This window comes from Lampetra fluviatilis, chromosome 14 (genome assembly GCF_964198595.1).
Source record: "Lampetra fluviatilis chromosome 14, kcLamFluv1.1, whole genome shotgun sequence".
In the NCBI taxonomy this organism is placed as follows: Eukaryota; Metazoa; Chordata; class Hyperoartia; order Petromyzontiformes; family Petromyzontidae; genus Lampetra; species Lampetra fluviatilis.
Genome location: NC_136288.1, coordinates 12,552,909 through 12,579,932, shown reverse-complemented (window position 1 = coordinate 12,579,932; position 27,024 = coordinate 12,552,909). Strand labels below are relative to the sequence as shown.

The following is a 27,024-nucleotide window of genomic DNA, read 5'->3' as shown; positions in this document are numbered from 1 at the left end:
ACATGGTGATGATGATGCACTGCGAGCTGCAGAGTTCCGAATGGAAATCTCCTTCGGCATAATACTGATTAACACAAATGAAGTGTTATTAAAATATATATTTCGCAATACAGCTTAGGAAGGATTTGGATTTTTTTAAAGACATAATTCTGCTTGTTTAGTCATTTTCAGGAGGGTCCTGCTAAGTTTGTAGGGAGGCGACAATTAACTGTTTGACAAGAGATTTTCCCCTTTTTTCTGGCAACAAAACAGGTGTTAAGATGTTAAAACACCAAACTGAAACCTTTTACAAGGAATCATGTCTGCATTAACCACAATACTTGTGCTCAGAATGCAAACAAAAAACGTACTCTAATAATATATGCATTGTCTTTGAAACTGATTGGTCCACACCAGAGACAGCTTTCTTTTGAGCCTCGTCTCAAAACGGTATTAGACCAGAGGACGCCAAAAGGCGTACAGCACAAAGACAACGCACTATCAGAGCAATGAGAGCTCGGGGTGAGCGGCTACATCATGGGACCTCCTTTGCCAGTACCATAATATGAGAAAAGCTTTTCCCCTTTTTTCTATTTCCCAATTTTCCCAACATTAAATGTAAACCTCCGCCAACACCAGGCGACCTACTTTATTTCTCACTACGCAATGGTAAGTAACTCTGTCGACTGTCGTGCCCATCTCTTATCGAGTGTCGCGGAGATAATTCATCCACGGGGGGGTGGTGGTCGTGAGTGCTGTCAGCCAGCAGAGGGCGACAGAGTGCTCCCAACAGTCACATTTAAGTTCCACTCCGGGTTTAAAAGGCTTCATATTCTTAGGTTTCTTTCGGTAAAATCACGTAGGTCAAAAATTAAAATTAATAAAAAGTAAAAAAAATTAAAGCACTGCAGCGGCGTGGCATTCGACAGCGTGCAAGGCTGTGGCAACTTGCACCAGGGACCACGGACCAGAGGTTGGGTCCAGGCACCGGGCTACGGATAGGGAGGGCTGAGAGACATTGGACAGCCCCCCCTCCCCCCATTGCACCATTTTTCTTATGGACAGTTATAGCAGCCGAACACTCTAAAAAGCACGTTTCTAAACAAACAGACATAGCCGAAGTTATTTTGTACAACCACAGCAACTGAATGGTTACTTTGCCTCGAGTGTTTACAAACAAATACCTTTGGAGGTTTTACATAGGATGGACTCCCAGTCCAGAAGTGCACAGTTTGGACAAATTGTTGTGAGCCTAATTCAACTTACAGCTCTCGAGTAATCCACTGCTGGATGAAGGCACCCCCCTCCCCATGCTGTGTCGACGGCGGAGGGTGAAGCGGTCACACTTCGCCACGTTGATAACTGCGAGTGCGTGTTGATGAATGTTGGAAGGCCGGACCGGACCAGATGTCACTTGAATGTGCCACTGATGTTAGCCGGGACCGATAATCCAACTCAGAGTTACTCGTACTGTATGAGAGTACAGTGCGCTAACCACTGCGCCACTGCTCCCACAGCGTTAATATGAAATAAAGTGAAAGGTAAAGGCGCAACCCTGCAATTGCTTGCTCACGCCGCTGCTGGCAGGTAGGGTCTCTAGAAGGTGTTTGGCCTACTCTTCCACGCTGGCCAGATGTCTGAAGAGGGGGAGAGGGGGTGTTAAGAAACTTGCACCGCTGCAAACAACAAAGATCCCCCGTATAGCCTTTAACAGACGGTTGGGACAAGTGCTGTTATAGCGAGCATTTATTAAGGCCGGCAGGGGGTGGGTGGGTGGCCAGCACCACTCCCGACCACCTTTGTCTCCCCAGTTGGCGATGTTTTTTTACACACCGCACCAGGTTACTCATTTGAGGCTGAGTCGACCTAGGCGAGGCCCTTGGGGGCGGTTCAAACAATCGTCCCTGGTGTTGACCGTGAGCGGGAATCGAACTCGAGGTCGCCGGTAGTTTCGTAGCGCAGCGACTCACACGCGGGCATGGCTCTCACCGCGTATTCGCGCGGTGCGCATGCGATGACCCCGTTTGGCATCAAGAAATCTGCATGGCCATAGGAGATTGGGTTCGGTGAACGCGTCCGCTCACGGGGCGTGCCGCGCGGCGCGACACGGCTCGGATTATATGGGAGACCACACAGCACGCCGAGCTCAAGACCCGCGCCTTATCGCCTTTTTCAAGGAGCAAGATCTGTCCAGATATCTGGAAATGTGAGTCTATTAAAGGTCTCACAACCACGAGCCGTGAACCTAATAAGCGGCAGCCCGAAAGCTCCCACCATATCCACACACTCACCGTCTCACCCTCCCACCGTCGCTGCGGTTGGCCTTGACCGACTCATGCTCGAAGGCTGTTGCGGCTAGGCATGCCGTGGCGTGTTTTTGTACCAATTGTTCACGCTGAAACAGAGAAGGAAAAAGCCGGGACGGCTGCAAGGCCCCCCCGCCACCCCCGCGGTTGGCTTTGTTTGGAGAGCAGATCGTGCGTGCCCATGTCTGTCTCTTCGGCAATCAAAGTGGTGGGTGGCTGTTAAGATCTGAGTTTCTCGCTAACAGCTGCCAAACGTGAGTCGGGTGATCGTTCATTATTGAGTGGAGCGAAATGGCTTTGGAGTCATTTAACGGAACGAGAAGTGATGGGCATGAGTCTGATCTCAAATTAAAACGATCCTGCTTCTGCTGTTGATAACAACGATGTTCGTTTTTATGCTGATGATTATTATCTCGAATTATTTTTCTGATGTAATGTTACACGTCTATGTACTCGTACAGATATTCGTCGTTCAATCCACTGCTGGATGAAGGCCTCTCCAGGCCGTATAGGTCTTGAGGATTATTGGACCACACTTCACCATGCTGGCCAGTGCGGGTTGTTCAAGGGGAGTGGCCCAGGACCAATTCAGATGATCATCACTGGAATCTAACTCGTGTCGCCAGGTTCGTAGCGCAGCTTGCTAACCACTGCACTACCGCTCCCCACACATCAGACAAATACAAAGGTCCACCGGTGTAGCCTTAATAGACTGTAGGAGCAAGTGCTGTTGGCGAGCATCTAAGAAGGCCGGCACGGCACATATCAAATACAAAGATCCCCCATATAGCCTTAACAGACTGTTGTGGCAAGTTCTGTTAGCGGGGGGGGGGGGCGAGAGCGCAGCACTAAGTCCAGACGCCTTTGTCTCTCTCGAGGAGATGTTTACACACCGCACCAGATACTCATTCGAGGCTTAGTCGACCTAGGAGAGGCCCAGAACCGGTTCAGATAATCGTCACAGGATACATGCACACACATCACAGCATACTCCCGCCCATGCAGTTAGCACACACGCACAGCAAGCAGCAGGACAACCTCAACCTTCAAAGTATACAGTGATATCACCAGAGCAAAGTGTAGCGGCAAACGTGACTGGGATTTTTAAGTCTTATTTTTCTCATTAACGAAACTTCAAAAGTCATCTCGGACAGCCCTGAATAACCCGTCAAAGGTTTATATCTACATGAAAAAAACATTTGGGATTTGGGTGGGTTTTTTTGCTTGCATCTTCCTTTGAAAAAAAAAAGATTTCAGCAACCACACGAAAATATCTATTTCTGTTCAAATGAGAGCCTTTGCCACGAATGAGCAGGACCTTTGTACCGCGCTAGACATGTTCTTGACGCGCCGGGTCGTATACGTTGCATCTTCGCGAGCAGTGGTTACATTTGAACTTAGCATAGCCGCGTGCGTCATGACCCATTTTCTTTGGATGTCATTACCCACATTTGTGTCTGCTGCACGATCGTGTGGGTGCAGGGGTGGGTCGTGGTGGGGTTTATTTTTCTTCTCGAGATCAATGGTGAAGAGATGGTGGCCTCCTCTGAGCTCTGGCTAAAGGTGGTGGAACCCGAAATTTGCACATCAATTGGCGTGGCCATTTCGTCAGTCATCGTCCCCGGTTCGCAACAAAAGAGCCTTGAGTACAACCGAGTGTGTTTTTTTTTGTGTGTGTGTGTACGGACGTGTGCGTTTGTACAAAATGTCAGAATGCGCAATCATTTGGTGCAGTTGAAAATGTCACATTTTCTGCAGTTGGAAATAGCTTCGAGCTTTCAAACGGCCGGCTGCGAAATGTGCGCAAGAACGGTAATGCCACCTCAAAAGACGGATCATGCTGAGATTCTCGTTACGACTTGCTGTTATGTTATTTGTTTTTGGAATGCGTGCATTTTTTTTTACTTCTGGCTGTTGAATTTTCCGCTTGCTTGCATCAATGTACAACAATATCAGTGACCCAAGATTTTAATAATATACCATAAGTTGTTTCTTTTTCCCCTCTCTTTACATTAAGGGGCTGTTGCTTATCGGTGGTGGACAAACAAAGAGACCCGGTAGTTCTGCCTCGATACGTACAGAAAACTATACAGCAACTATACAATAACTATACAACAACGATCCAACAGGCCGATGCTTTGGACAACGGCCGTGCTTCAGAGCAGAGACGGAAAGGTCAGAGCGATTGACCCACGGGTATTTTGAGATCGAACTATTCTCTTTGAGGCCCCTGAGAATGCCGGGACATTTTAATAAGGCGACAAAACAATGGTCATGGTGACCAGTTTTATCAATTTGTAAACGGGGTTCCCAAAAATCCCTTCAGAAGTCAAAATTTTCGGATGAAATATTGTCCTGATATCATTTCCATTTAAAGGAAAATCATCAGAAGTCACTGCAAAAAAACAAGGGAAATGCCGCACTTCCAATCGTGTGTCACTGAAAATTTTACTAAAGATGTTGTTTATGAAACTAGACACTGACTATGCACAACGCCTGGGACAATTAGGATCTATATCTTGATGCACATTGATACATAGTGAGTTGCGAAACCACAAATCACTTAACAAATGAACTGACAAACGCGCATCCCTCTGCAGAATTGTATTCTCTGTCAACCTATGGACCTTCAGTACTCAAGGCGAATGTTATCCAACACACATTTGTATGAGCCGCCAAACTGGATGGGTTACAACCTTATGGGTCTCAAATACGTTGTTATTTTTTTTGTAAATGATAACTATTTACGGTTTCACGTCGTTTCGTTATTAGACTTATGCAGTAATTAAAACATAGCCTCATTTAGTATTGCATCATTTGGTTGTACCGTGCACATCAATGGAGCCAAACAAATATGGGCATTTGCATGAACAGCTTGATTTTGTTTGCATAATTTCACAAGTGTTTAAATGTCACGATGGGGTTGTGCGAGCTCGTGCGTTTGGTTTAAGTGAGCTCAAATGGAAGGTTTGGGAAACGGTTGCGTAATGGCAGGTAAGGCCCACTGAGCTGTATAGCCCTTTTCAGAAGCGACCTGACCGCAAATGATAGCTCAACGAAGTGGTTTATCACGTGAAAATTTAGAGTAGGCAAATACTGTAAACGCATGTTTATTAATGCGAGGGGGGGGGGACATGAGGACATGGAGAAAAATCCACGCGACCACGGGGAGAGAGAGAGAGAGAAACATGCACACTCCAAATCTACAGCATCGTCAGGGTTGAGATCGAACCCACGACCTCCTTCATACCATGCGAATGAGCGAACATTTCTCTACCGCGGCGCCCCTGAACCGGTCCTAGGTGCCTCCTCAACTTTGACCAACCCTCACTAAGCCCACATGGTGAAGTATGGTCAAACAACGCCCATGACCGACCAAAAGGACTACAAACCGTGAATTCTTACATCACGGGTGTTGGTCGTGCTAACATCAGAAGCGTATATCAACAGCAAGCCATGTGCATTAGTAAGCAACACATTAATGCCTTGGTGCTGATAAACAAAATGCAGTAAATCTGCTGACGTAAAAATACAGTGTGCCACTTGCTTCTCAAAGTCGTAAAAAATCGATCGGTGGCAGGTCAATAAACAAAACTAGCTGTGAAGCACTTAACCAGCTGAGCTACTACAAGAGGCTGTGTGCTGTGTGTGCTGCATGACATCCACATGCCACTGTGGATATTAGCTTGACCCCGACGCAGAGATGAAAAATTGTAGGTTCAATCCCCAGTCGCAAGCACGATTCAGCCTACCATCATCATCACGTAATAATTGCCACGGACAATGCTTAGAAATGGATTTTCCCCAATGGCACAAGAACTCTGCTTCTTTTTGCAGTGTGATGGTATAATGAGAGGGGGTGACATTCATGTTAGCCGTGGCCAGGAATTGAACTCGGAATGCCAGGTCTATAGTAGTGCCACCACTTCCCCAGAGGCAATAGTGCTTTCTTATGAATCTAAATAATTGATCTGTCTGCCTGAGGGCTGGCCAGGCCAACATAAATAACACTTTGCCATTTTACTTCTCAGTGGTCATTTAGGATTTATGAAGCTGCAACCCAACACAGAAAGTGGCTTTTATCTTTCAGATATACCCCGTTGCATTGAAGCTTCATATAAAATTATATATATACTTTAAAGTTATGATACAGTGCGTCGCTGATAAGATTACTTAATTAAATCTAGGTATCTATTAACATTATCATCACGCTGCTCTACTTGATCTCTTACCTGGTTAAAAAGATGACCGAGCTTTCTGATTTATTTTATTAGAAGCATCAGCCGTGATCTATTCACTGCTGGATGAATGCCTCCCCAAGCTGTGTGGGTCATGAGAATGACTTGGCCATACTTGGCCATGCTGATCAGTGCGGGTGAAGACGTGGGAACATAGACATACAGTACAACGATGGTCTGTGTTTCACTGCACTCTGCTGACAATGTCAATGTAGCTATAACCACGCTTAAGCCTATAACACCCGAATTATTTGTGATTGGTATCCCATCCAAGGGGCCGTCCATAAATGACGTCACTCATCTAGGGGGGGGAGGGGGTCAGACATTTGTGACGATGTGTGACGAGGGGGGGGGGGGTGAAAAATGTGACGTCACATCACAATGCGCAACTTTAAATTAACATAGACAACACGTTCTACTTAATTAAATAGACTTTTTAATACATGTTTTCTCCTACAACATCAGAGTGCAGCGGCACTTTAAATACGCACTACAAGGACAATAGTTTAAAGCGATTTGAAGCATGTTTTATTTTTTTTTGGGGGGGGGGGTGGGCAGAGCTTTGTGACGTCATATTTGAGGGGGGGGGGGGTCTGACTATTTGTGACGCCGTGTGACAAGGGGGGGGGGGTCGAAAATCGTCAAAAATCGCGTGACGTCATTTATGGACGACCCTAAGCACACAACTGCTTAGCTTCTGCCTAACTCGACACACGCTTGCATGTGGCCAGATGTGCCCTACCTCGTCAGATCTGGAAAGCTAAGCAGGTTTGAGCCTGGATATTGCTTTGATGTGACCGCAATGCACCAACATAGGTGTTATAGGCTATGGGAGCAGTAGAGGGCGGTGCAGCAAAGTCAATTGTGTTGATCTGCACTGACCACCACCACCATCCCACCCACCTTCCCCAACACCACATGGAGCATCGTGGTGAAGGATGGTCCATACTCTTAGGTTTTTTCGGTAAAGTCACGTATTGGTTAAAAATAAAATAAAATAATAATAAATTAAAATAACTCATTTAAATAACATTTAATTGAGGTATTTTCATTTATTATTATTTTATTCTTCTTATTATTTACCTACTAATAAATTAAAATAACTAATTTAAATAACATTTAATTGAGGTATTTTCATTTATTATTATTTTATTCTGCTTATTATTTACCTACTAATAAATTAAAAGAACTCATTTAAATAACATTTAATTGAGGCATTTTCATTTATTATTTTTATTTATTTATTTTTATTATTTACCTACTAATAAATGAAAATAACTAATTTAAATAACATTTAATTGAGGTATTTTCATTTATTATTATTTTATTATTTTTTCATTATTTTTTACCTACGTGACTTTACCGAAAAAAACCTAAGAGTATGAATTCTTGCAGTGACGAAAGCTTCAAATCTAGAATTAAAGTATGGGCCAATTAACTATAACTGCCGGCATGGCGTGAGTGTGGAACCCCTCATCCAGCAGTGGATTGAAACACAGATTACAGTGGCCATGCATGTGCCGTACTGTTTTCCCAGCATTTTAAACAAAATTAGGGTGCGTCTTAAAATCCGGTAGGCGTGTGTGTGATGCGTCTTATAATCCGATATGTATGTGTGGAGTTTGTCTTATAATCTGACATATGTATGTGTGTAATCCGTCTTATAATCCGGTATGTGTGTGTGTGGTTCGTCTTATAATCTGACATGTGTGGAGTGCGTCTTATAATCCGGTAGGGGTGTGCTGCGTCTTTTAATCCGGTATGTGTGGAGTGCGTCTTATAATCCGGTAGGGGTGTGCTGCGTCTTATTATCCGGTATGCGTGTGCTGCGTCTTATAATCCGGTATGTGTGTAGTGCGTCTTATAATCCGGTAGGTGTGTGCTGCGTCTTATAATCCGGTATGTGTGGAGTGCGTCTTATTATCCGGTATGTGTGTGGAGTGCGTCTTATAATCCGGTATGTGTGTGCTGCGTCTTATAATCCGGTATGTGTTGAGTGAGTCTTATAATCCGGTAGGTGTGTGCTGCGTCTTATAATCCGGTATGTGTGGAGTGCGTCTTATAATCTGGTCGGTGTCGTGGGAGGGGGCATCATAATCCGGTATGTGTGTAGTGCGTCTTATAATCCGGTAGGTGTGTGCTGCGCCTTATAATCCGGTATGTGTGGAGTGCGTCTTATTATCCGGTTTGTGTGTGGAGTGCGTCTTATAATCCGGTATGTGTGTGCTGCGTCTTATAATCCGGTATGTGTTGAGTGAGTCTTATAATCCGGTAGGTGTGTGCTGCGTCTTATAATCCGGTATGTGTGGAGTGCGTCTTATAATCTGGTCGGTGTCGTGGGAGGGGGCATCATAATCCCGTAGGTGTGTGTAGAGTGCGTCTTATAATCCGGTTGATGTTCGTGTGTGGGTGTGAAACCAGATTGCGCTAAGAAGAAAAAAGGGCCATTGGCCGAAACGTCTCCTATTACATACAGGTTATGTATGTATATTTTAAAGGCACACACAGTGTGTGTTTGCTATGGACGGAATGTTGTTGTGCTGTTGTTTCGTGTTGACATTGTTTAAAAAACGGGGGTGGGGCTTGAAATAATGGGCGGGGCATGTACCAATAAAGCCCCTTCCTTAACCCCGCCCACTTCCTCACGCCCGTATTTAACTCCGCCCCCTCAATCAGGCCCCGCCCTTAATCCCGCCCCATCCAAGGCCCCATCATAACCCCGCCCCTCTATCATGCCCCACCTTTAACCCCGCCCCCTCCCACCCCAAGTTCCGCCCCCTCCCACCCCAAGCTCCGCCCCCTCGCCACGCTGCGATTTCGCCTCTTCGCATCGCCGTTGTTGAGACGCGGAGGCGAACGAAGGGGGAAAGATCGAGGTCGGTGTCTGTCTGTGTGTGTGTCTGTCTGTGTGTCTGTGTGTGTGTGTCGATACGTACACATCTACACGCTCTACACACATATACTGGCTGCACACACGCGTACTACACCTGTACACACACATACATACGCGCGTTCACCCAGCAAGCGTACATACACCACAGTACACGCACATACTGCATTGTGCAGGAGGTACGCGGACGTATCGCATGTATTATACACACACACGCGCGCGCGTTCTCACAGCAGTGGACTATATATATGTGTGTAGCACATGCATACTATATACACATACAGTACTATATAGACAAAGACCCCCACGTGTAGCCTAAGTAGACTGTAGGGGCAAGTGCTGTTAGCGAGCACCTATGAAGGCCGGAACGGCACACGAGGGGGTTGGAGGGGTCAATGGGTCGACGGCACCACCAGACGCGGCCGCCTTTGTCTTTCCGGTACTGATTTTTGTTTGTTTGATGCTACACCGCCACCAGCGAATGGTTTAAGGCCGAGTCGACCTAGGGGAGGTCCAGGACCCGAGTGAAATCATTATCGTCAACTGAAGTTGGCCGTGAGTGGGAATCAAACTCGGGTTGCGAATCTTGCGTGACCCACTCTACTTACTGTGGACAACAAACATGGGCCTGTCAATATCACACGGAGGTAGAGACACACTTGGAACACGTACACACAACGTGTGTGTTAACACGTGTGTCAACATTAACACACGGTGTGTTAAAACAACGTGTGTTAACACACCTGTGTTAACACGTGTGTCAACATTAACACACGTGTTAACGCACGTGCGTTAACACGACTGCTGATTGTGTTTGTGTCGTCAGCGCATGTGATGGGGATGGTTGTATTGTACACGTGTGTGGTTTGTGTGCTCTACTTTATTATGTAGGCGTGTGTTCAGCGTGCCATCTGTGTGTTTTCTATGTATTCTATGTGTTCTAAGTTGTGTGTTCTATGTGTGTATCCTCCTGTCTGTGTGTTGTACAGAATCAGAATATGTATTTATTCTGGAGGAATCCGACGAGCTATGAAGCTCTTTCACAGACGTCCAGTAAATAAACATAGGAACGCGTGTGTATATATGTCTTGTATATGTGTACTACTGTATATGTACAGTCTTTGCTATTGTATACAACTATGTTTCTATTCTGTGTTTGATGTGTTCTGTTTTTCTCAACCTTTGCGTTGTATTTGTTTCGCATGTGCCCGTGTTTTATTATATAATACGTGCGTGTGTGTGTATACGCACTAAGTGTGTTATACTTATGTCACATGGGCATCGTGTATTCATGCATTTCCCCCGAGCACAATGTTTTTTTTTAGTAAAAACACATTCCTGTTGTGTCCATCAGTTCCACAACACCGGACGCGAATTCACGATTGCCGCGTTCGAAAAGTCACCTGAAAGTATTTGTTTTGTACCACCAACCCTCCTTTGGCAATTAACCGAACGACCTGGCGAAACTTGAGCCCTTTGCCCGTGTGGGTGCTACAAGATAAGACATTTTTTTGTTGTGTTGTGTGTGTGTGTGCGCCAAGATGTGTCTTTAAATTGTCACTCTACCACGATTTGAACAGTTCGGGGACAATTTGCAACTTTAAAAAGTTGCTGGACGTTGCTGTGGTCGGCTTGTGGAGTTTTTTGGGGGTCTTCTTTTGGGGGCCTTGCTTCGCAGCGACCGTGATGACGAAAATATTAATTAGTTAATTGTAGACGGTGCTAGGTTTTTTATTTAGTGTGTGTGTGAAAATAGCCCCGTGTAAAGGGCCCTACAAAATGGGTTTTTCCATACACAACTACTGCCTCAGAAAAATACTGCAGTGCCTTGCCGGTGTTGAGTTGTTAACTCGCTGTACCCCTAACCTGGCCGCGTAGGTTCATCTCCCAACCACGGCTAACATCGTGGGCGAATGTGATCCGAGCCCGGATCGTGGGGTTCTCTTCCGCCACCACCACCCCGTACCTCTCTGATAATGTCTGCACTGTCCTTGAAGTTCAGTCAAGGACAGTGCATACATTATCAGAGTTATGTTTTTTTTTTGCATTATGATTGCAGGTATTGTGGTCTATGCAAACATGACTCCTCGTAAAAAAGGTGTCAGTTTTGTTTGCCAGATTAAAAGGTAAAAAAAACAATTATCACTTTTAGATGTTTTCTTGTTCATGTTTTTTGTTTGTTGCGGTTGCACCCGATTCAAGAGCCGAATGGCTCACAGGGCTATACCTAATAAATGAACTTGAAATAATTTAACTTGAACTGGAGATGGGTGACCTCTTAAGCTGCGCGCAGCACGATGGGTTATGTCACCGAGACTGGCCGTGTTTACCGGGTATCGAACTTTGACCCACAGGGTTTTCAGGTGGTGGCCGCCTACCCTCTCTGTCTTGGGATGACGCCTTGTCGGTTTCGGAGATTGGGGGGTGGGAAAAATGGCTTCAGAGAGGCAAGGGCAACGAATTGAGTGGGAGAGAGAGAGAAACCAGGGTGACTTGGGTGTGAGTCAGCTTTGTGATACATAACTCTGCCCTGAATAAGTTGGAGGTCTACAGTTTTTATCGACCATGGCATGAGGAATGTCGTGATCTACACACTAACATAGATTGAATAGATGTACATAGCATCCATAGACTTACACAGAGATCAATAGAGTAGTAGGGGACCCATTGACTCATATAGGAGCCATATTCTCGTTACAATTGGACCCATAGACTTGCATAGCATCCTGAAACAAACTTAGGATCTTTAGATTAACATAGAGATCTATAGACTGGCATTGGAAGCATAACATCCATACATTACATATATCACGTAATGACCATTTGGCTTGCAAAGCACTTTACCGAAAGACCCAACGAGTATAAACTTAGGACCCTTAGACTCGCACATAACCGATTCACTAACATAGACTCGCATATAGGCTATTGACGAACAGACTGATATTGAACCCATTAACTGACAATGGGACCCATTAACTGACATAGGGCCAATAGACTTACATAGAAACCCATACACTTACTTAGAAACCATTGAATAATATATTACCCATATACTTGCATAAGACCCATAGACTCGCATATAACCCACAGTCTAACATGTGACATATTGCCCTACTTAAGACTCAGACTCTCATAGGGCCCTGGAAAACTTACAAAGGACCAAAGTGCGCACATAAGACTCGTACATGTACTGAGGCCCCATAGACTCACATGGGACCCATAAAACTCACATAGAACCCATAGACTCACATATGACTCATAGACTAACACAGCACCTGGCGGGGGTCAAGGAGACCGTGGGGATGACAGTGTGGCTTTATTGCTGCTGCTGCTGCTGCAGCAGAGTGACTGACAGACTGACGGATTGAAAAAGTAATTTGTTCAGAACTGCTTTTTGTGTTGAGTTTGTTCTTTTCCTGCACCTCTGATTAGCTCGGTTGGCTTCGTACGGTGATAAAGAAGTTCAACATACATACAGGAGAGGGCACGGGCTCACTTGGAAGGTTGTAACACGATGGGTTGGTGTTGGAGGGGAGACACTGCAACACTGTGCAGGGGCATGCTGCCACACCTGTATTGAGATGAACAATTTGTCAACGTTAATTTTTTAGTCTCTCAAGTTATGTACGTGTATAGGGTCGGAAGGTCAACATTGCAACGTAGGCTCACGTGCACCTAAAGTTGCACAACTTGGCTTACAGCGCTGCGTTTAAATTGGCCGAGTTTGTGCGGCAGGCGGTAATGTGCTCTTTTACTTTTAAATACACTATGAAAAGCCGCTGAATTGGGAGTAGGGTAACAAAACAACAGTTCACGTTCCAATAAGGAATTTGGGTTTTTGCCGTCGAGTGCCAAGGGTTGGAGAAAATCCGGGTGCGGTAATTGGAAGAGTTCACACTTTCCATTTTTATTCTGACAAAGCAAAGTGTGCACGCTTCATTTAGCCGCTGTGGCCACACCTGGGGTTTTATTTTTTTTTGGGGAAAAACTCCCCTAAGCCCGAACAGGATCACTTGAGCTCCACTCACCTGGAGGTTGGGGTGGGGGGAGGTGTCGGTTTTTCTCCTCTGTCTGAGAGGTGCAAAGGTCATTTGAACGCTTCATTGTGCTATGGGTTCAAGCTTCTTGGGCATGCTCAATGGATTTTATTTTTTTCCAGAAACAAAAACGATAGTGCTGTAATTCATCTTCCCCGTCACTATGCCACACACACACACACCCACACCCGGTAAACACTCAACTTGTGTTTATGGACTGCACAAGACAGTTGTAAAGCTCGTGTTGTACGAGGGAACCACTGCAGCTGTGGCTAGTTTTATTATTTTGGATTAATATGTCAACGGGGGTGAGAGGTGGTGCAATGGTTAGCACACTGCGCGACAAGCCCAACGGTCCGAGTTGAATGTTCAGCCACGGCTAACATCGGTGGTGAGTGATATTCCAAATTGGCCCTGGGCTGTCCCTTTTGCAATCCGCAGTGACCAGCATAGTGAAGTAAGGTCAAACTACCCCCCATGACTGACCCTTTTCAGTGAATTAACAAAGCCTAAGGAATACCTTGTAATCGGTGAATCGTCACATGTCTAGCCAATAGGTAGAATTTAATTGTGTTGGCAGATATCACACATCTCAGATCTCCTGCACAAAAGAGGCCTTTTGTGTCTCTGCGAGTTTCTCGCCGTTGAGATAATTTCTCATGGCATAAATAGAGGCTCCGGAACTGAACTGACTAACCGGCACTAATACACGATATTGGAACGATCCGAGCTTTGCAAAAGGTTAGCTGACAACACACCACCCAGCGAGATAAGCGCTGTAATTATGCACCTGTTTTACACATGCGCCGCCGAGCGGATTTATTAAAATAAAAAGTTTTCAACGTTGTTATTAGGCGGTGCCAAAAACTTTAACAAGTGAATCTAGGAAATGTCCCCCCGCTGTGCCAGGCATCCATGCTGGCGAGTTCATTAAATAAGTAAGCCTTATCGCTCGCTGGCAGTGACCCAGTGTTGTAGTCCGTGGTGTGGTGCTCTAGATCCGGTTTCTCAAACGCCAGTTCTTGCGGCAAAACCGCGGGTACGTCTTTCCACATTCGCCAATCTGCTCTGTTTGAAAAATTTCAAATTAAGTCGCTGCATCCTGCACGCACTTTGATGCTTGCTGAACAGTAAGGGTCCGTGATTTTGACCCTGTTCATTTATTTTTTTATGAATTACCGGGGCATCCAGTGGCTGCATGTTTGTGTGGGTGACGTGATCCTGGTGCATACAACATATAACGAAATGAAAGAAAAAAACATTGGTAAGTCCGCATGTGATTTATTGCATGTATATCTTGAGCCTAATAATCAGTATCGATTAATCAGTCCATGCATCGTGGCCACCCCAAAAGTAAACGACTCGCAGCATTGACATAAAGATTTCCAATTCACATCACCATCATTATGCGAGTGCGGAATGTAACGAATCCCATTTAGTCTTGAACAGAGAAAAATTGGCAAAACGTGGAAAGACATGCCTTGGCGTGTAAAGAGGACTGCAATTTTTCAGGAAAACCCACTCTATAGATTATGCCGCTCAGCCTGCGGGGAGGAACACTGGTGGCGATATGTCATGTATAACGTGTCATGGATATGTCATGTATAACGTGCGTTTCAATGCATGCCATTCGTGTGTGTGTGTTTTGTTTTTTTCCCCCTGCAGTCTTGCTGTGCAGGTCTTTGGATGATGCCCCGGAGGGCTCTGAAAACGTGAGAAGCTTGTTTTTTTTTGTTGCGGATGATAAATGAACCGCCGCTGATGATCCTTGGGGAGGGGGAAGCATTCGATGTTCGAGCAGACTGATGGATTCCAGCAGCGACGCGCGTTTTCAGAAGTTACATTTTGTAAAACAAAATTAAATTGGATAGCTCGGGCATGGAAACAAGCTGGCTTACAAGCGGTGAGCTTCTCAATCTGCATTAACATCTGAAGGCGAAGATACGAGCTGCACATATCTGCTTTTGAACGTTGACACTCGCGCACACAAACAATAGGGTTGGAACATGAGCCTGCAAAGCTCGAGAGATGAAGTGCGCTTGAGACTCCTGCCCCCGAGGCTTCGAGGTGCCAGCCGACGACAGGACAGCAAGTAGGACTCGAACCTAATCTCTGCAGAGTGCGAGTGTTTTTGTTCTCGCTCATCGAATGCCTGGGGTTTCTCCCTGCCCTGTGGCGTCTTCACACATGCAAGACAGAAGAAACGAAGAAAAAAAAGACTTACTCAAACATTCCAAAACCGAACCCCTCCTTAAAAATGAGTCTTGAGACTCAATGAGGCCAGCCTTGGTCAACAAGGAAGATAAATAAATAACAAATAAGACCTGTCACGGACAGCTTTCTGCACACAGTTCACGCTGGGAGATGCAGCCCGCGGCTTGAGTTGAATTCAGAGAACTCCACCACCACCACCACGCACTCCGCACGTACGAACATGGAACGGACAGCGTTGCGGCTGATGCTGCTGCTGGCGCTGGTCTCCTGCCGGCCGGACGCGGTCTCCTCGCACGTCCACGGCGCGTTCGTGTGCGAGCCCATCGGCCTGCGCCTCTGCCTGGAGCTGCCCTACAACATGACCTTCATGCCCAACCTCCTGGGACACTACGACCAGCAGACCGCCGCCGTCGCCATGGAGGTAATCGCGCCCGCGTGTACGGGCAGAGGCAGGCGCTTGAGATCTCGGCACGCACTCGTGGCTCTGGGTACAGAGCGCAGCGCTGCGTGTGGAGGGTGGCCAGCAAGTCGAGCATGGGCATGCGCCGTCATTTTGGTCAATGTACCGCTGGGTGAGGCTCCCCCCCCCCCCACAACACCTGTGTCGGTCGTGAGGATTATTTAACCGTACTTTACCACGCTGGTCACTGCGGGTTTAGTGAAGGCGGCAGGGAGCATAGGAGATGTTTTAGTTTGTTGTCATTCCCCCGCACCTACGATTATCACGATTGGCTACGTACGGTGCGAAAGAAGTTCTGCATACATATATGTAGTTGTGTAGAAATCTAGGGCAAGACATTTATTTTTCTGCACTGTCCTCTGCTACATCATGGGACTTCCCTTTCTGGCAATAAAACAGGTGTTGAGATGTTAAAACACCTAACTGAAACCTTTTGCAAGGAATCTTGTCTGCATTAACCACATATACCTGTGGTGAACATGCAAACAAAAAGACATGCGCTGGTAGCATATGCATTGTCTTTGAAACAGAAAGGGTAAAACCCATTCTTATACTGTCCTCTGCTGCCTGCCACGTGACCTTAAGGCCCTATTGGCATCCCATGGTCGTCCATGCTCATCGCTGCTTGACTTCTGAGGCCTGGTAAGTTTGGATACGTTTTGGGTGATTTGATGGTAGGCACCGATGTGCACTCTGCTCGGAATCCTCACTTATACTTATTTTACATCTGACATGATCGCAAGTGAATAATGCTGCAATGTATTTGACAACCGATAGACCTGAAAGATTCAGTCGCCGGATTGAATCGGACCTTATAATTAAAATGTGTTGTTGTACTTGTTTGAAGCGTTCATTAGATAGATGACCTGCATGGCCGACCTTTGTGGTGAAGTATGGTAAATCTAACCCCACGATTGACGTGCCCTGGCGAGGCCTTCGTACAGCAGTGAATTGTAGCCTTTGCTGATCTCAAGTCAGTCTCATTTTTTAAATCCTTTATATTAAGTTCGCTTGCTTGCTTGCTTGCGTGCTTGTTTGCTTGCTTTCGACCGTGCAAATCTTTCGGTCGTTTTTTAACCCACTTCCCGTGATCCAATCGAGCTGACATTTTCCACACAGACTCGTTGTGCGTGATAATTAATTTTCGTGAAATTTTTTTTCTAAAATGTTACACTATTTAGGGAAAATTTTTTTAATATTTAATTACCAATTGCTTAATGCTGGCAGACAATCATCTGACCCATAGGTGGCAGCCATCTCAAGCCAGAGGACGAGAGGACTCTAGCCGCCACGCATATAAAGGATTTATAGTGAAAAACTTTGTTTTTACGGGTTAATTTTTTATTTCACGGAGTTGGTCTTTCCATGTCAATTACCCAGTATCTTAAAAACAAATTATCCAAAAAAATTCACATTGTTGCTGGCTGATTTCTAGAAGCACATTCACACCTGAATCGCATGGAATGGATGCTAGCTGTGATGGGGACACAAGCCTTTTGACTTAAGTCGCTACTGCTGCAGAGGATATCTTGGATCGCCAAACTTGCTCGTGCCGTCGCATGGCAAGCGCTTGCGAGCGGGGAGGAGCGTCAATCGCTGGTGTGGCCATGGTTGACAAAATATCGTACCTCTCTTATCCGTGCTCCTCTGTCAGAAATATCCTCGTGCGTTAAGAACCGCGTGGCTTGATCAGCACGTCTCGCTGTGGCTCAATAAGGGCAGAGGACTCCCTAAAGTGAGATTTTTTCCTTGACGAGCTCTGTTTTGGCTGCCGGTCTGACCAGTGGTGCTGCCGGGAGTGGCTTCGAAAGGAGGGGGGGGGAATGTGCAGTTAAGCCTCGCTCCCTTAATTGCTCTGGTTAATGGAGACTTTTCCTGGCTCAAAAAGAGTCCAGTGCTTGAGCCTTGGGAATGAACACCAAGGCAAGCAGAACACTGCAAGGGATGCTCCATTTGCTATCCGAGCCACTTGCTTTGTTATCGTGGGTCTCTATAAATAGACTGCAAAGGTGTCACGTTGTGCCGGCTGGCGTGTGCAGTGTGTTGCCATATCAGGTGGCTTCAAGTGGATTTTATTGTTGTGCTGGGCTCGTTCAAATACAGTGGAACTCCTTTTGTCCGTTTACCTATTATCCGGATATTACTATTACCCGCACCCCGCAAGTGACCCTTGCAAAATCCTATTGTTTGCGAAAATGCTTTCGCCTGTTGTCAATGCTGATAAGAGTTAGTGACCCAGTCCATTCTCTTATACGAGCACTTGCTTGCACGAATAGTTTTCCACAAGCCCCACATTTATCCGGTTGTCTGCACGTATCCACGGCTATGAAGTGTCACCCGGAAGCGGTGGCTAAATTTTGTACATTATCTCCGAGCCTTTTGTTCAGATGAGCAGCATTATTTGCAGTGATAAGCAGAGATTACAGAATCTCTCCATATTGCCTCTCCTTACCCCTCCCCTCCACATCAAATCGCATGATAGAGATTTCTCTGTCCATACATGCCTCTAGCATCCAACCGAACGGTGGCACTTGGTTGAGACCCTGAGCTGCCTACTGTCGTGCTCCGGCAAGGATTGCCACTCCTGATTTACAATCAACTGAGTTGTATGTATAATGGGAAGAAGATCTATCTCGCGTTTACTGCGAAGAGGTGAGAACTGCCTGTGAAATACGTGGTCGCGAGTGCGCTGTGTTGTCAACCAATTTGCCAAAAAATGCCACTCGACGTTCCAAGGAGACTTGCAGATTTCCCGAGGAAGCTACCTTGACGAGAGGATGATCCTGGGGGGGGTTAGAAAATCAGGACAGGTGGCAAAATCTAGCTCCAGCCCTTTTGCCCTCGCCATGTGGGTCAGTCGACCTCGTGTTGACACTCACAAACGATGGCTTTGGGGCTTAGCCAGGGCTTGGCTTCGGAAGTGTCGCGGGGGTTGGGGGGGGCCTCGGCCCAAGTAATTCCGGTAAAAAAAACGCCGTGGGGTCGGCGGGGTTAACAGCAGGCACTTCACCTGTCGCAGAGTCGCTCCAGTCAGCCCCCCAGATCCTGTGTTTTGTCTCCTTTCCCGGATAATGTTCCAGGGTCGCCTTTCATTGCCGTGGGTTTTTTTATTATAAGGCCTGACTGTTGTGGAAATTGTAGATTTGAAGTTTTCGTGACCGCAAGGGTCCATACTCTTTGGTTTTTTCGGTGAAGTCACGTAGGTAAAAAAGAGAAAATCAATTAAATCATGACGTTTCGGAAGCAACACAAGCAACCGTCATCAGGTGTTGACTGCTCCAGCGAAATTACTGAGGCGTGCTGTCGAATGATACCTGCGTAGTAATGCGAGTTCAAATCCTGGTCGGGGTTGACTCGCCGCATATTCCATCCAGGGTCGATAAATGAATAACACTTTGGAGTAAAGTCAACACAGTTTGTCCTGTACGGCACTGTATGCGTGGGTATGGTTTTTTCTTTAAAGACTGGGTGTTAATTGCTTGTATCTTGAGCTGAACAGCCCCGGATAAGTTTGATGTAGTGTGGGAAAGGCTCCGTTCGTGTCTGGGCTCGTGTCTGGGCGTGTTCACCGCGGTCTTGACTCGAGCATTGCAGCCCGTTTTTTTAATTCCCCCTTTGCTGCTTAGAGCCCTTAATGCACCATGGCCCTGGCAACTTCAGAAGGATGCAACGCGTCCCAGGGCTCTTAGGTTTGCCGCTCAGTGCCCACAACGAGCCAGTGAGAGCTTCTGAAATGCCCCGCGTGTTTCAGTATCCTTTCAAGTGGTGTTATCTTTTTTTTTAATTCCTTGATCTTTCTACGTCAAACTTTACATTTTCAATAAACCTAACTGGGATCGAGGTCTGCCTCTGTATCGGTGTTTGATAGTTTTGGTGTTTAACAGAGCTGTGAAGATTGGTTCGTGATGTCGATTAATCGGCTACTTTTTGTGGCCGATCACTCTCGGGGCATCATTATAAACGACGCCCGCCCCCACATCCCGTTTCCTGAAAGCGAGAAACCCTCCTGCAAGCCGCCCCCCATAATGGTGTTGATTGTGTCACCGAGCCCCGCCCCTCACCTCCCGTACAGCAGCACACGATCAGTATACCGATCAATTGAGCCAATAATCGGTATACTTATCGGCTACTTGAATAATTGGATAGCGCAACTCAGGGTTGTTTCTCTCTTAGTATAACACAGAGATGTGTCTTGGTTTCTGGCGGTTACCACCTATGACGGATTAATTTCAGATTAAAACATTTTGGTTTTTGGGATTTTTAAGGATAATTTCCACTTCGTTTACATCATGTAATAGTGTAATGTATCTCCATGCTACCAAAAATGACGTCGCCAAATGCCACAAGACGGACACCACGTTTGGTGGTAAAAGTGACATAATATAAGTGACATAATTACCAGTGAGTTCATATTTTCCTACTGTTTTGGAACCAAATCAAAGCATTAATCTCCCGAAATTTTTCGCATCTTGGCCTGATTTCTGGACTCTTTGGAGTAATCCGGATATCGGGAACGCAACCAAACCGACCATTGCATTGCAGGTTCGAGTGCGCGTGATTGAGTGCGAGCATGTGTAGTGGAGAGCGGTGGCGCAGTGGTTAGCGATTCCCGCTCATGGCCAACACCAGTGACAATTATTTCAACTGGTCCTGAGCCTCCCCTAGGTTGGCTCAGCCTCAAATGAGTACCTGGTGCGATGTGTAAACATCGCCACTGGTAAGTCAAAGGCGGCCGGCACCCACTCGTGTGCCTTGCCGGCCTTCATAGGTGTTTACTCTGAGTTTTTTCGGTAAAGTCACATAGGTAAAAAATGAAATTAAAATTAATTAAAAAAAAATACTTTATTTTTATTAATTTTTATTGCATTTTTTGCCTACGTGACTTTACCGAAAAAACTAAGAATATGGATCCTTGCAGTCACGAAAGCTTCAAATCTAGAATTCATAGGTGCTACTCGCGAACAGCACTTGCCCCACCAGTCTGTCAAGGCTATACAGGGGGGGGGGGATCTTTATCTTTGCTTTTCCACATGTAAGTGCGTGCACATGTGTGTACGAGTTCTTGAACGTGTGTGTGGGTGCGTGCTCGTGTGTGGGTGTGTTGAGTTCAGGGTGGAGGCAAAGGGGCCCTAGACTGCGTCCTTTTGTCCTGCTCTAGGGCAGTGAAACCGGCGGAGCGTGCTGTGTCCGTGCTTGAAAGAGTCAGTTCATAAGCTTAATGAATTCCACGCTTGAAATGCAGATGACAAAATAATAGATTATTTTTTCAACATTTCAAATAAATTCAGAAATGTGCTCCCACATTGCGCGGTTGGCCATAATTCATCGTAGTTTGGTTTTGTATTAATGTACGATGTGCCTGGGCTAGTCGGGTGTAGGGGTCAGAGGTTAGCCTTCTCCAAACCACCCACGCACGGTGGACTTATCAGCACATTTATTAACTACCGTGGGCTTAAGATACACACTAAAACCTTTTTATACATCCTTTACATTCACGTACGTTTATTAACGGCTTGATTAGCCGTAAAACGTTTCTTTACAGGACTATATTTGTATAAATATTCAACAAAGAGGCACATGGCTGATGTTTCGGAATGGTTTTGAGCTGCTTTGTTACACGTCGGACCTTTTCCACAATAGATTTAACTTTTCCGTACGCGACACTTGTGCAAAAAGAGAAAAAAAAACGAAACAAACATACACCGCTGTGTGTTTATTAAACAGCATTTACTCGGGGTTTACCGATACATTGATTAATCGGTTCGTACCCTTTGTTTGGCTGATGCGTGCGATAGAATTACATGCAATATACAGGCATATGCAATCGGCGCTTTGGAATATGTGTGCGTTGTATGTAATGGGTTCGTTCACAAGACAGAGACAGCATTCTAGAGGTGTTACTATTTACCAACGTGTTTAAAAAAGGAATCGTTTCTTGCATTGAATTTCAACCCTGAATTGCGATGATTCATCGTCCCACCTCTTCATCATCCCACCTCTTAAGACATGAATTACTGCTGGCCATCCCCGGACTCGTGTAGAATCCTAATTGTTGCAAGCAGCCCTGGCGTTGTGCCACGATCTCAGCAGGCGTTGACACGGTAGGTTTTCACGACCTTGAGTTTATTTACTTTGTATAGAAACGCGTTGTTTGTGTTAAGAGTACACAGTGTGATGCAGCTATGGCGCACAGTGTTGAATTCTGGCGACCTGAGTGTGATCACCTGCATCTCAACCTATCCATGATCTCCCGCTTCACCGAACCGCACTGACCAGCGTGGTGAAGTACGGTCAAACGACCTCCCCCGGCCCGCCCCGCCACTATTGACGGTATAGGGATGCTTTGAACCAGAAGTGGATTGAAACTAAAGGCAACATCAAGACGTGAGCACCCGGCGATCTTCGGTTTGCGTGGGATCGCACTTTGCACGTCTATGTCTTAGGCGAGCATTCGCGTCGTCCCGGTGTCAGTGTGGCCGCTACGGCGTCGGCGATGCCGCAATTTTCGCGAGGCCCCCGAAGTAGCCGCCGAGCGCGCCCCGCCAGCGCGAGCGAGCGAGGAGCGACGATCGGGCCCGACCTTGCGCGTTCATCCGCGATGGAAGGCCCTGTCAGCGGCGAGATGGATGAGACTCACCATGGCGGGGCAGGGAGAGAACGATGGTGGTGGGCGGTTAACGCAGGGGGAGGGGGAGGACACGGGGAAAGAGAGAGGGGGGGCAGCCTCGGTTTTTCTTTCCCCCCCCACGAGCCGTTCGGCTAATGGTTGCCGGGGTGAACGGGGCAGGAATCCAGGGACGCTGCGCGGCGGTTCAGCTGCCATTGTCCCCGTAATGAATGGGGATGCGGGAGCGAGAGTGAGAAGGGCATGAGAGAAGGCGGGGAGGAGAGCCGCCGGGCCCGCGTCGGCTCTTCCCCCCTCTGCTCGTTGTCCGCCGCGCGCCTTTATTCCTTGGTCCATTCACCCGTTGGTCGATCGAGTCCCGTTTAGCGGAGCTGCAGCGAGCGCAGGGCGCGGGGGGGTGATGTGAAAGAGACGGCGAGTGAATGGTGACGATTTTTTTTTTCTCTCTAAGGGCGCCCCCGACGGACGCAAAGCGAGCTCGGACGTACGAGATAATGAAATGCGCGGCGGTTAAATAACACCCGGGAGGAGGAGGGGGGTGGTGGGGGAGGAAAAATGATCGAATGTCGAAAATACATGTGCGTGATGAAATCCATCCGCCACGTCGGAATGAATGGAATGGATGTTCGTGTGTAATTCACGCTTATTGACTCCTACACAAACGTGCCGCAGCATATGTTAAAATACAGTCCCACGATCGAATTATTAAAAAAAACACGCCTATTGTTTGGCCGCGGTTGCAGTCCATCATGTTCGATCGTCGTGCGGCTTGTCAACACTTGTGTACGGCGAGCCGGTCTCCGTCGACTTTTTGCCGCTGCGTGACAGATTTTGGCAGATTAAGTAGCCAAATTCGCTGGTCTTGGGTTCACAAATTATGATTCAGATGCGGCTGCCCGTAGGTAATGCGTAAAGCACTGCTTAATGCCCCCCTAAGGTGGCAAAGTAGGCGGCCAAAACGACCACCATGCAAGCCAAACAAAGCGACGCGTTCTGGATAATAATAAAAAAATTCTATGCGTATATGTAGAATTTAATCTGTATATGTAGAATTTAATCTGTGTTATTGGCACATTCATTTAATGAGTTAAAGTGTATGTTCGGAATGTCACTCCGAGAAAGAGACTAGCCCGCAGAAGGGGATTTCACAGAACTACTTGTGAATGCCGTACACGTGACGTCTCGTCTGCAACGAGGTCTGCTGCACTTTCCCACGCACCCTGCAGAGATATTCGTCGCATGGTCGTGATAAAGCCACATTGAGACCACGATGAAACGGTCACCTAACTGCACTTGAGAATATGGCTTTTAATCGAAAATCGAGCCCACCATCTCGGCTATGCTGGCTTGGCGAAATTGATCTCTGAGCCCTCTCACCTGCTTGTAGTCTCGTACGTACACCTGTTGAACTTCTTTTGCACCGTACTTGGCCGACCGTGCTAATAGGAGGTCTTTGGATGATGCCTCAATTATAATCAATACGCGCATCAAACCGCGTGAGAGAATCCATCGTGAACAAGGCTGCCCCAGATCTCACCGTTGCTTTGTGCAATTTCTCTGACCGAGACCGGCGCTGTATTTTTTTCTATAATCACCCAACGGCCGTCCGTGGAAGACTCTGTTGCCTCTCTGCCTCTTGAGGCTCCCCATAACGCCGCCGCTGATTGTCAGCTTTGCTCCTCTCTCCATTGCCTCGGCGGCCCGCTAATCAGGCGGGAGTTTGTTTTGTTAAATTGTCTCCCCTGGTTCCGCGCTTGCTGATGGCCGACAGACAGACTGCGCCCCCCCCCCCGATCGAAATTGCCGCTCGTTTCGGCAACTTCGCAAGGTTGTTGCGGGAGGGGGGGCCTCGGCGGAGAGATTAGAAAAAGCCGCTTGGCAATCAGCGTTTGGTTGAAAATGCGAAAAGATTACCGGAGGCGGCGGTGGCGGCGAAGGCGGGGTTTTGTACGTTTCTAAATGACCCCGCGTCTGTGCCGAATGGCTCAGAAGCCGCTCGAGAGATTGACAACAACAACAACAAAACTCTGGGCCGCTGCCGAAGCTCAACTGCCTTCCATTGCGTGGGTGAAATCGCGCGTGAATTGGAAATGGCCCAGGCGTTTTTTTTTGTTGCGCTGCGCTCGGGCGATCGGCCCCCTTTTTGTGGGCGAGAGAGTTGCTGCAGCTTTCAAGGTTGCGGCTCAGATGGCATCTCGTCAAAGCGGCCGCTTTCCTCGGCCCAGAGGTGCTTGAGCAGTGCACAGGGCGTGCTCACACGGTTTCTATACTTCCCCCCCGTCCCCTCTCCGGCTGTTGGGAAATCGTGAAGTAAAAAAATCTGAATATTTATACTGGAGGAATCCAATAACTGTGAAGCTCTTTTTTGTTTACAGATGTCCAGTTAGGGGCTGGTCAGAAAGTTACAAGAGCAAACAATCCAAAAGCATGATAGGAGTGCAAAGTATAGGAAAGGTAACAAGCTAAGAGCCCATTGCGCTCTTAGCTTGTTTTTTGCCGAAGCGACCTGGACACAAATGATAGCTCAATGAAGTGGCTTGTCACGTGCAAATTTATAGCAGCCATCCATGCCCGCGAATAAAATCTGGAAAAAAAATTGTATTATCAATTATTTGTGTGGCAATAATTGCTGTTATCTGAGCTTTTGCAATTTCCAGGTCGCTTTTGCTGAGATAAGAGGAGTGACCTAGCATTGTTGGCAAAGTCATCCTTTTATCCGTGTTCATATTTGCTTTACCAATGCGGAAAAAAAGGAATATTTGCGCGGATAATAGGTGCGATGACTTTGCACCATGGCGTACACGTCAAATTGGATACGCGGAATTCCACTATTATTCTCATCCACCGTTTGGCTTCCAGATTTGAAGCCACTGGCGCTGGGGTGACCTGCTCTGTGTAGGGATGGCCACAACTGTGCATCTACATCTGAGGTCAGGGAGGTTAAAACGCTTGCCAGTGCCGATCCATGAAATCTGGGGTCATGGCCCCGACCGGATTGTTAATTTTACATAGGTGCTCCACTTTGTGCCGTCAATGTGTCCTTTTGCGGATTGACTGCGAGTTTCAAATCGGGTTGTCAGCCTTTGTCATTGCGAATGTTGTGCATAAAAATCCTGACGTTATGTTCGAATTAGTGGGAGCAGCGGCGCTGGGAACCCGGCGAACAGAGTTCGATTCCCGACCGCGGTACACATCAGTGGCGAGTAATATCAGAACCAGTCCTGGGCTGTGCCACTCCGACACCAATCTGCACTGATCAGCAACGGTGAAGTATGGTCCCAACAACTCCCAACACCGACATGGCGTCGACAAGCCCTTCAACCAGCGGGGGATTGACAAAATGGATTATCCTCTAGTAATAGGTTTTTACCCTTTCAACTGGTACAAAAACTGACACCTTTATACAAGGGATCATGTTTCCAATAACCACAACACAAGCAGTCAAAATGCAAACAAAAAGAAACAACTCTGATAATGATATGCCTTTTGGCGTCATCTGGTCCAACACCAATGGAGAATAGGCTCTAAGAAAAGCTGTCTCGGGTGTGGGCCAATCAACTTCAAGGACAGTGCATATCATCATTATCAGAGTTGTTTCTTTCTGTTTGCATTTTGACTGCTTGTGTTGTGGTTATTGCAAACATGATCCCTTGTATAAAGGTGTCAGTTTTTGTACCAGTTGAAAGGGTAAAAACCTATTACTATATTTTGCCACTGGTAAAGGAGATGTCTCATAGTGGATTATCCTCGATTACATTTTTATCTCAAGATCCAGACCATGGAGTGATTTATGAGCAATTGCTGTCATTAATCTACTAACTCTTTAACTGTACCCCCCTAGCAGGTTGCAACAGGTTAAGACACTGGGTGCCATCCAATTAATTTGCACGTCGTTAATCATTGAGGTTACAGCGTTGTAGGCGCTTAGGCTGAGTAGGTGGGGGGGGGAAACCCGGAAACTACGGACATCTTAATGATTCACCGACGTCGGTGCTGCTGCCAACTTCTGCGGTGCCGTAACGCTGTTCAATCGGTTGTTTCTTCAAGGCGGGTCCGCCATTTGAGCAACCAAATCGCCTGGTTTCAAAAAACCGAGCAAATTGGTCAACCGCCCGTTCGCAAGTGGACATCTCTGGCTGCAGAGAAATGTTGCTGCATGCCAACCAGATTGCGCATCTGATTCCTCGGGTTCGGACCCGCCTCTAGACTCGTGGTGCATGTGGAATATGTATGGTTGCAGCTTTTCCAGGAAACGTATATGTACGTATGTATTCT

The 27,024-nt window shown here is 46.8% G+C and overlaps 1 protein-coding gene across 3 annotated transcripts in view; it reads left to right on the top strand.

Annotated features, from left to right (window-relative positions):
* Nucleotides 1-9,359: 9,359 nt before the first annotated feature.
* Nucleotides 9,360-27,024, top strand: part of FZD3 (frizzled class receptor 3) — a 43,597-nt gene continuing 25,932 nt past the window's right edge. For 2 of the 3 annotated variants that reach the window (XM_078862742.1, XM_078862740.1), the window contains exons 1-2: nucleotides 9,360-9,399; nucleotides 15,116-16,085. In XM_078862742.1, the coding sequence (XP_078718868.1) occupies nucleotides 15,885-16,085 (201 nt within the window). In that variant the 5' untranslated portion in view covers nucleotides 9,360-9,399; nucleotides 15,116-15,884. Of the gene's footprint in view, nucleotides 9,400-14,691; nucleotides 14,715-15,115; nucleotides 16,086-27,024 lie in introns of those variants that run through there. The other variant, XM_078862741.1, reaches the window with a different exon arrangement.